Here is a 10,844-nt window from a genome sequence, read left to right as displayed (position 1 = left end):
CCACGCACCCACGCACACACGCACACACACACACACACACGCATGAGGTCACATGTAAGCCGACACACACAAGATGTGTAAAACAACACAAGTCAGAGCATGTGACACACACAATTATATGGTTTTTTCACTTGAATACACATTTACACTGACACACAGTCTTTCTGTTTCTCCATTTCCCTCAGTTAACCTTCTATCGTTTCTCCATCTGTCTTTGTCACTCACACCAGGCCCCCCCCCCCCCGCGTTCTCCCTCGAGGAGCACCGACAGGTCACATGACCAGAGAGACACAAAGGGAACAGCAGAGTGAAGGACAGACAAAGTTTGAGCGAGCAGAAAAAGAAGGTGTGGGAGAGAGTTCCTGTGTGTTCCGGTGCGCCGCTTTGAGTCTGTGTGCCTTTGCCAATTTGTGTGCATTTGCATGTGGGTGAGTCATCACATCGAGGGCCTTTAAGGATTCACTGTAGTTAAGCCAATTTCCTTTGTGAAGCAGCTCAGCGTAGAGCAGCTCAGTGAGTTCAAGGTCAAGTTGGACCGTGAAGGCAACACTCAGTGGACGTGTCCAACAGCAGCACTTTAGCTTCCGACACTGCAGAAGAATCTCTGGAACATCAGTGACTATCCAAAAAGCATCTCTAAATTTGTCCCAGATAACAAGGGTATTCGTTGTTTTTCACTTTCTGAGTGTCTCAGTAGCAGCTAAACACCAACTCATTTGCATTTTATCCCAATTTTTTTCTCCCCACTTTATATGAAGCATTTTATGCTTTGTACTCGTTCCAAGAGGGGCTCATTTAGAGCAAAATCTGCCAATCAGAGTCTCCTTGAATCAGTAAACAAAGACTTTTTGGGGGTATTTGAGGACATTGAAGGCACAATCACTTTAAATCCCCTCGACAAAATCACGATATTTTCAGAAAACATATCTATACATAATGACAAAACCTGAAAACAAAGAGCATTACAAAGGCATGTGTACTTGTAACCACATAAACAGGTTGCACATGTCCATGACGTGTTAGCAGATAATGCAAAGAGTGTTTTTTTCCCGTCTCGCATTGTTTTGATTCGCGTCATTTTAGAGGTTATAAGTTTCCTTCCCACATTGGACACCATTGGCATTACTGTCTTCGGGAGGGACCATCTATTAAATGTAAACAACTGCTAAATTGTGTTCTCTTTTCAATCTGCACTACAAAATGAAGCAGAAGCGGTTTACTTGCCGTTAGCGTGCACGTTGTGTTAGCGTGATGCGGTGACGTGGTAGCACACGTATGCTTTGTTGCTTGCTAAGGTGAGGGAGCTGAGGGTGACTGTTTAGCTGTTGCTTGGTGGGTCGAGCAGCATGCTGCCGGTGATAGCAACATGCTAAATAGCGTAATATGCTGTTAGCTGATGATGGTAGCTGGTGATGTTGTCGACAAAAGGTCATTTCTAACTTTCTACAGAGAGCTGTGTTGAGTGTGTGCGTGCAGTCTGCCATTAAGCATCACAACAAGTAGTATGCAGTAGACAGATGGATGATGTTGATGTGCAGGAATCCACAGCTTTTACAGTTGTTACTTTTAGTATTCGTGTTATTCTTGAGTTTTAAGAGCCTTCAGACCAATCATTTGTTTATAGTGCTTTTTAAATGTCTTTGTTTGTGTTTTACTGCTTGGTACGTTTTTTTTCCAGTAGAGCTGACTCAGTGTTGAGTGACAGAGGCAGTAGTGAGTGTTATTATGAGGCTAAGGATAAAGCCACCAGAATAAACTAAGAAGTCACTGAGAGAGGCCGGCATAAAAGGATCTGAGCATGGGATTAATGCGCTCGCACACACACACACACCACGTAGTGTAACTTGACCTGCCGTCTGAGTCTCTGGCTCTGGCAGCAAGACGACACAATCAGCCATGTGTGTGAGAGGTCAGGTTTGTCTCCCTGCACTGTATATGTTTTCAGTATCCGGTGTTTATGGTCCCTCAACAGATACAGATTTACTTGTTTGTTTTTTCTCAAGCTTTGTCTATTTCATCCATCACTTCTGACCTCGCTCTTTATCCTAACGCTACTAAAGACTCAAATTCAAGTGAGACCTCCATTCAAAATAAACTAATCCTTCTTGAAGTCCTTATCTTCCCTACGCTATTTCATCTTTTTAAAAAAGGAGATGTACTTATGACTTCTGGTGACTAGTAGTTCTCTTGAATACCGATGTTGAATACACTTATTGTAAGTCGCTTTGGATAAAAGCGTCTGCTGAATGACTGTAATGTAATCTCTGTTACTTTCTTAGATTTATTTGTTAGTTTCTCTTTTTTGTATTCCTCCCGCCTCATCCTCCCTCTCTGATTGGCCGATTTGAATTTTCAAAAAGGAACCAATCCCCCTTTTTCCCCGTCAGAGACGCAGGATGTACGCTCATCCTTTTTTTCTCCCTCCTTCCTTTCTTCCAAAACAACCAGATGGGGAGACCGCAGCGGAGAGACAGACAGCAACAGCCAACAGAAAGCCCATGACATCACACTCTCACACACGCTCACTCTCTTCGAGGGTATAAAGGCCTCATTGTATCCTCTATCACATGAAAAAATGTTGGCGGAACGTTGTGAATTTAACCGAGTGTATCCATCGTCCAGCGTCGGTGTGACAGAAAACACACACGGAGGCTTTAGCCTGCACTCAGTTTGTGTATAACTGGCCTCTACCAGGGATTCCTGAAGTGATTGTGATGACTGGTGTGTATGTGTACTGTGTGGGACGCTTGTAAAAGAGAGCGTTGTCTATATGTACATTTACTTCATCTGTGTGCGTGTGCGAAGTTGGTCTGAAACGCGAGATGAACGCGATCGATCGGTATCTGTATCGGTGTGTCTACTCAGATCATTTCCGCCAGCTTTGCAACATTAGAATACTAGAATCTATGATACGAAAAATGTTGTTACACAAGTGGCCTTATATTAATTGAGGGAACATATCTACATTCAAACAATTCCTCACAAACTGAGTGGGCATTTTGCAGTCGAGACTATGCACTTTAAAATCAGTAAACCAGCTGACAGCCACACTTTGACTTGATAAAATTATTATGACATCTCACTTTCTCTGTCCTGCTTGTATACTGTTTGCATTAACACAGCTGATCTCAAGCCGTGACACAACTTCAGAGCCTCTTTCACTCAGACAGCCACTCTCCCTCAGACACACCAACACTCACTTTGACGTCTTGCTCCAGCGTTCGTATCAGTTCTCCGTCCACCTGCCCTGTTTGGGCCACGCGGAGGGAGCGCCGCTCTGCCTTCCTCAGCCGGTACTGCAGGATGCGGCAGGTCTTGTTTGCCTGAGAAACAGAAGAGCCGTTATGTGTCATCTGTTCTGAGCCCTCTTTGCTTCACTTTTAGCGTTCCTTCAAGGAAAATCTGCCTTGGGAGCAGCCATTAGAATACAAAAGAAGACATGCAGACGTGCTGGCCTTGTGTGTAGGCCCTCCTGCTCAGCGATGACATTCAGATGATTGATTGCCCGCTATCTTACTTTCAAAACATTTTGCCAGCCTCTGACTGTGTTTTTTTATACATTTAAAGTTCCAAATCAGGATATCGCGTCAAAGCGAGAGCACAGGTTCGATGATGTCTATCCGCCCACAGTCGTACCTGCTCAAGCTGCTGCCGTAGGTCCTGCAGCTGGTAGACGTCATCTTCCATGTACATGTCCCGCATCTCCAGCATCTCAGACCTCAACTCCTCCATCTCATCCTGGGGACGGGGGGGAAGAAGAGCGAGTGTGTAAGTGCACCTGTCATTTCAACAATACTACTCAACCTGCAGGGAAAGAGCAGGTTTATTGCACAGACATCTAACTGACTGTAACTGAGTGCTGACAGCATTGTGGGCACATGCAGTATGTGGGCCATGAAGGGAATCCTGTAGCGTTTAATAGGAGCCATTAAAGCTTTTAGCATCTTTGTCATTAATGCAAAGACTGTCGTCCTCATCAAAAAATCATCATCCATTAACCTTGTTCGCAATCCATCCCATCAATCGCTGCTCGCTGTCGTAAGGCACCACATCTTCGTCTTCGTCAACCTCATTATCAGTGTAGCCATTACAACCAATGGTGTCTTCTTAAAACGAACTGCTGTGTAATATTCTCTCAAGTCTCATAAAAAGGGTCATTAGCTATAGATAAAGCTCCACGTTGTAAGTAGCAGAGGGGTGCAGTAAGTAATATGATACTGTATTGATTCTCCTCTCTGTCCCCCAGCCAGGAGGTCAGAGGTCGGGGTCAGGTTATCAGATTACCTTCAGAGCAGACTCTAAACAGTCCCTGCCGGGAAATTGAGAGAAAAGGAAAGTAAATTCCTACACTCAAAATATCTAAACAGACGTTTAAATAAATAAAAAATGTTTGAAATACCACCCATAAATAAGCCAGTACATTATTCATTTAAGCCTGAGAGCATAAATTGCATCATCCCTCTGAATCGTATCTAAGGTGCAGCTCTTGTTTTCGTGTGTGTTTCTGCATTGAAATGCACCACACCCCAAGAAGTCTGTGTCGCTGGGCTTTAAGGGACAGCAGGCGGGCTGTTACACAACAGTGTGCTTCCAAGAGTGTGTAATGTGTGTGTGTGATGTGTAAGCAAAATAAGCAAAAGGAGTACAAGCGGCTGTAGTAGGAGTAGTACTAGTGCTGTCAAAATGTACTACAGTGGATAATGTGGGTCAGCCTCTACTGTAGCAACAATGAGCACTGGGGATGTGTGTGTGTGTGTGTGTGTGTGTGTGTGTGTGTGTGTGTGTGGAAAAAGACAGCAAAGAAAGGGATTGAGTGGGTATGGTGTGTCTACGCTGCTACGACCTGCAGTATGAACAATTTGTACGAGTATGGATTGTCAACATGTTAATGATTAAGGTAACTTGTGTTTGGTGCAGCATGCAGCAAACACAACACTGTGTGCTTGTGTGAGTTTGTGTGTCTCTGTGTGTGATCGAGCTCAAATAGACTGCCGCAGGAAGCAATCTGCACGACACTGACCACTGTGCTACACATCTGCAATACAGAGGAACGAGGGGCCAAAGATGAAATGAAAAAGGAACTAAGGACAGGAAAGTAGGAAAGAGAAAGAAAGGCAAAAAAGGAATGAAAGGAAGGAGGGAGAGAAGAGTAAGACAGAGAAGTCTAGATGATGACTAAGAAAGATCAGCAAAGTAAAGGCAATTAAGGGCATGAAAACAAAGGAAAGAGGAGAATGAAAAGGAGGCGAGGAAAGGAAAGAAGAAAGAAAGAAAAGGAACGAAACAGAAACAACAGAAGGAAAGGAAAGAGAAAGAACAGGACAGGGTTGGGAAAAACAGAGCATGAAATAAATGTAGACGGGGAGGGAGATAAAACACGACAGCAGAGAGTTAGAATGTGAGGACACGAAACGAGGGAATCGCAAGTTAATGTGGCGAGAGACTGAGAAAGAGACTGAGAGAGGTGGTCCACTGACCTGCTTTACAGCTAAAGAAGAGCGGCGAAGATGCTTTCTATCATGTGAGCAGCCAGCCAGTCAGGAGATTGAATCAACCAATCAGATGTCAGCTTTGAGTGAGCCAGACTGCTTACAAATCAGAGCTCTCGCACATCTGCTGTGTTAACGGTCCATTTACAATAAACTCTAAAGCTCACTAATTAACAGGTGACTGGTTGTTTGTTTACAGAAATAAAAAAGGTAAAAACGACACGTGTTTTTTGGGCCCACATTTTGTTAACTTAGCTTAACTGTAGCCTCATATTCGTAATCTTATGAAACTCTTAACAAGACAGTAAACTATATAAGTAATACAAAATGTAAAATAGTTCCTTTAAAGACATTGAGATTGTATTTGATAGCCATATTACCCGGCACTAAATGGACCATGGGCTTACATTTACACACATGAAGTGGATCTGGATGGAATCTGAGTTAATATGGAAGCATGACACAAGAGACATAAAAGCAGCCATCATGTGTCTGTCTGTCACGAACCATAACTTCATAAACCTTCATGACATCAGCACATCAGAGAAGGAACGGCATATTTAAAGAGGTCAACATTCAGAGAACTGCCTCAATACGACACGGGAACATAAACTAAATCCAGCATTACAAGCATTTAATGCCACATAATCCTTCTCTGCTTTATGAAATATTGTGAGTATTGAAATGTAGTAGTGAGTAGGCTAAAACAGTCATCCATACAGGTTTAGCCTGGACAGATGCTCAACTATCAGCTTAAGTTGTAGTCACAGGACCGACATTCCTAAAAATGAAGCTCAGAAAAGGCCCATGTTTGGAAAGAACTACATGTTGTTTGTTATTATTATTATTATTATGTCGGCTGTTAACATGTCGCATAGCAATACGACACAAACACCGTGCACGCTGAAATATGAATTCATAATTACAGACTCCAACAGCTGTTAGTTGTCTTGATCTCCTAATTGAAACAGTAGCTGCACCAACAAACAGCACATTCATCAGCCCTGCATGAAGCTGCAGTCAAAGACGGACTAGAAGTCTGCACTGACGGAGAACAGGGATGGGTGGAAGTAGAGAGAGAGCGTGCTGGAGAGCGTGGATTAGAAGCTAAATCTAAAAAAAAGGAAAAGTAATCAGACTCAGAGCGAGAGATTGAGGGGCAGCCTGACACCACAGCAGCATGTTGTTTTCATCTTCTGATTACTAAACAGGTGTTCCTCACAGCTGCATCAACACACACACACACACACACACACACTCACTTCACTGCCAGGCCTCCCATGAGGCTTTGGGGTGGTCCATTAAGCTAACTCTGTTACATGATGACCTATATATTCAGGCAACAGCTCTGCCTGAATGTATAGACGGCAATACGCACACACACATACACACAGCTGCAGATCTGCACCTGCTATAAATATGCATGTATCTTATCATATATAAATAAAAGATTTAAAAAGCATGCCGTTGAATCCTAATGACGTCTGAAAAGACAATAAATCGTGATTTTCACATGTTTGCTTGATAAATGGCTGAAATTGAAGCTAATCAGGGCCACATAACAATAGCAAGCAATGATCATAATTATTAATAATAGTGGAATTGTATTCCGTGTTATGTCGAAGGCATCACGGCTAGTGTTTACAAGGGGAAAAAAGTAAATGCATCACCACAGTGATCAATAAAAAACCCTTCTGCTGTGTGGAGCCATCTTTAGGATGAAGGTCCACCAAGAACCTAAAGTCTCCAACACTGTTGCACAGCTCCATGAGAAAAGATGAGGAGGAAACAATCACCCTCCACAATCAATCTGACAATTATCGGCTTGTCTGGTAACTGCCAGTTAGTGCTCGGGGACATGCTAATATAATTGATCCTTTCTCTCATCAATCACTGTCAGGGCTGGATGGATCCGCTTGACCGGTGGATCCATGGACGTATAATACAAGACGCCACTTGTGGGAGCTGAGAGATGCCTTTAGTGTCGATGTCTGATGACATGTAATCCCACAGTGAGCCCAGGTACTCGGTGATGCAGTGATGGGCTGGCTGTTGTTTTGAGCATTACGTTTTGGTTGTTTTTCAGTTTGACACAACAATAGAATTTCTGAATACATGATTTTGAACAATTTATCATAAAAGGAAATCCCCTAAATTGCAGGAGAAGATATTCCATATGAAACGTTTGAGGCCACAAGGCTGCATGTTTTGCTCATGTGCTACTGAGGGGGCAAACTCTCTACTCATAACATCATCATCACCCGTGTAGTGAGTAGCCTTGGATGGGATCCAAAGGCATTTCTACACACTGGGAAACAAGTCACAGTGAACATGGTAAAGAAACCCAACAGACTGTATAATAAAACACCATATTTCTAAATCTGAGAGTGAGGATTTGTTTTTGCATCTTGGTTTAAAGCAAACTGACAATGAAAGATAATCAAATCATGTATAACGTACGTTTTGTTTATGCTGTCTGTTATTAAACGTGTAATCAACCATGTATAGTTGACTCATGCGAATATAACGGACTTACTTTGAGGTAATCGTTCTCAGACCTCAGCTCCTCTATTTCCCGGACAAACTCCTCGTGCATGCCGTCCATATACTCCTCTGTGAGGTCTGAGAAAGCCAGGGATGTGCTGGCAGGGACCCTGCTGTCATACGAGGTGACCGAGCGCTCCTCGCCGGGGGATATGCTCCCTTCCCCGGTCTCCACGCCCAGGGAGAGCCGGTCCTTGCAGTCCCTCTCTGCGGAGGAGCAGGTGGTCCTGGCGGTGGCTTTTTGGCTCGCTCTGTCCGCCAACACGCCCTCCCTGGGCGGCTTATCGCCGCCGCGGCTGCTCCTTGATTCGGCGTCGCTGCTCGCAGCGTCCGTGTAGAGCTTGTTTTCCTCAGAGGCGCAGTCCGACAGCTCGGAGCTACTGTCGGTGGGGGACAGCTTCCCGGTGGCGCAGCCGGAGTCCTTCGATGCATCGTCGGATCCGATGCTGGCGTCCGACACCTTCCTCCGCCCACCGGAGCTCTTGGCCGCCTTGGCCGTTTTAGACGACGCGGAGGAGGAGGAGGATTTGCCCGCCGGTTTCCCACCACCGCTCTTCTCCGCTCTGCCGTCCTTTCCAGCGAGACTTCCCACGGGGCTGCGCCTGGAAATGCGGCTCCCCAGGTGGATGGCTCCCGGTTTGACGCTCAGCGTCGGGGTCCCAATCCCTCCGCGGATCTTGGTGAGCGACCAACCGGGCACGTCCTTCGGTCTGGCCGGGGACGGAGCCCGGTTTATCTTCTTCTTCTTCTCGCCCGCAGGATGAGCGGCCACCATCGCAGGGAGCTCCGCGTGCTGCCCGCTGTCCGAGCCCTCCGTCCCGCCTCCGCTTTCCATCTTCTGCCGGAGATGGAGTCTCCGTTCCTTGGGCGAGGCGAAGGCGAGGTGACTCGGAGAGTTATGGACATCAACCTCCTTTGTTTTTGTCATTCATTCCGTTTATGCCGAAGCGAGAAAAAAATGAAATGAGACCTCCTATTTGGTGGAACAGGAGGCAGAAGTTGGTGTGTGGATAAACAACCGCAGAGCAACACAAAAGGAGGGGATCCTCGCTCCAACCACAATGAGAGCTCCCGTAGAGCAACAAGGCGAAGAAGCAGGAAGCGGAGTCCAAAAGCTGCAGAAACGCAACAAATAATCCCGTTTCCCAATGTGCGCGTGGAGCAAAAATAGTAATTTATTCCGCTTTGTTCTGATAGATCCCCTCCTCTCTTCAGGATGCCTGTCTCGATGACATCAACCAGCCGGTTCCTGCTCAGAGGAGTTGTGGGTGAGAACAGAGAGGCAGTGTGGTGGATATGGTCTACCCTCTCTCCCGGTTTCTCCGCCCAGATAACGGACCAGGAGGAGAGAGAGAGAGAGAGAGAGAGAGAGAGAGAGAGAGAGAGAGAGAGAGAGAGAGAGAGAGAGAGAGAGAAATAATTACTTCTGCAGCTCTCTGTCGCCACCATTGCAGGATATTAGAAGACAGGAGGGAGCAGGGAAAATAAAATAATGGATGGATGCCCTGAGAGTTGCAGCAGGATTCCCCCTGACTTGCTTTGCATTGTTATAGAGCCAACACTTCATATATATATATATATATCAATGATAAAATGGGACAGGGGCAATTGCATTCCAAATACACTTTACTCAAATATATTTATGTACAGGTCAGTGTATGGAAGGCCATAGGCACAAAATGACACCATTGTCCAGTAGGGCTAGACCCCTCCTCGCCATCTTTTTTTTGCTGTCTGCACACTATCAGGATTTATTATTTGTGTTTATTTTTATGGATAGATATTTATACGTTTTGTTGCATGCAGCAGCTCGGAAACAGGATCAACAGATAAGACAATACACACAATAGACAGAAGAGAAGACACGGTTAATAACCAAAGTGACCAAATAATCAAAGACTATGCTCCTAAAAACTATATGTGGAATTGTTAATCAATGAATAGATACATACTAATTTGAAAAACAAGCAAACAAACACAATATTGTTTCCGCAGAAGGAGATAATCCATCACATAAACATGAACCCTTAATTTGATTTGGCAAAAGTCTCTCTCTCATGATCAAATTATAATAATCCGGTATCTTTTGGTTAAAAGTTGAGTCTTTTCTGCCAAATATTTCCCAATAATTGGTACCCCTAATATTATTGGCTGATGGGTTGGTGCATTCTCTTAAATATACTGAATCAGACCACACAAATAATAATCAACTGAATAAAACATTTGGTAAATTGAATTAGCAGCAGTAAGAATATTTCAATTTGTCAGTTAAAGATAATTGGGTATTATGTTCCATAAAATATCCAACATAATCTTTAATACAAGAGGATATACAGCCATTGTGGAATTCCATGGTAGCACAGCACAATATCTCAGGTTACCTGTCTTTGTGTGTGTGTGTGTGTGTGTGTGTGTGTGTGTGTGTGTGTGTGTGTGTGTCAGATATCAGCTAGAAAGAGAAGAAAGCCCAGGATTCCTCAGTCAACACGTTATCTGCACTCTACAGGTTAATGATTCAGAATGTAGGCAGCTATGCAGTGCTGCTGGAGCCTTTCTATCAATGACTACTCTAAAGCATCAAAATACAAAAACATATTCTCATATCATTTACATTAGTTTATAAAAAGAGTCTACAGCCATGCTAGCAGCTCTGTGCAGCTGTAATTTAATGGTTCTTTGCTCACAGCATGCTCACAAAGACAATGCTAACAATGCTATCACAAGGATGTTTAACAAGTTAAGTTTTTACCACGTTCACCATCTTAATTCAGTGTGTTAGCATGATTAGACACTTTCTAATTAGCAATAAAG

General features: G+C 44.2%; 1 protein-coding gene across 1 annotated transcript in view; it reads right to left on the bottom strand.

The window, feature by feature from the left end:
* mtcl2 (microtubule crosslinking factor 2) overlaps window positions 1-8,961 on the bottom strand; it is a gene marked incomplete at its 5' end in the record, with an annotated part of 84,931 nt that extends 75,970 nt beyond the window's left edge. Inside the window, 3 exons of the mRNA XM_079173048.1 lie at window positions 3,201-3,323; window positions 3,637-3,738; window positions 8,026-8,961. Of these exons, the coding sequence (XP_079029174.1) occupies window positions 3,201-3,323; window positions 3,637-3,738; window positions 8,026-8,961 (1,161 nt within the window). The remainder of the gene's footprint in view (window positions 1-3,200; window positions 3,324-3,636; window positions 3,739-8,025) is intronic.
* Between the last annotated feature and the right edge of the window lie 1,883 nt (window positions 8,962-10,844).

The sequence above is a fragment of the Pholis gunnellus genome, assembly GCF_910591455.1.
Source record: "Pholis gunnellus genome assembly, chromosome: 2".
Lineage (NCBI taxonomy): Eukaryota > Metazoa > Chordata > Actinopteri > Perciformes > Pholidae > Pholis > Pholis gunnellus.
This window is presented reverse-complemented; position numbering and strand designations above follow the sequence as displayed.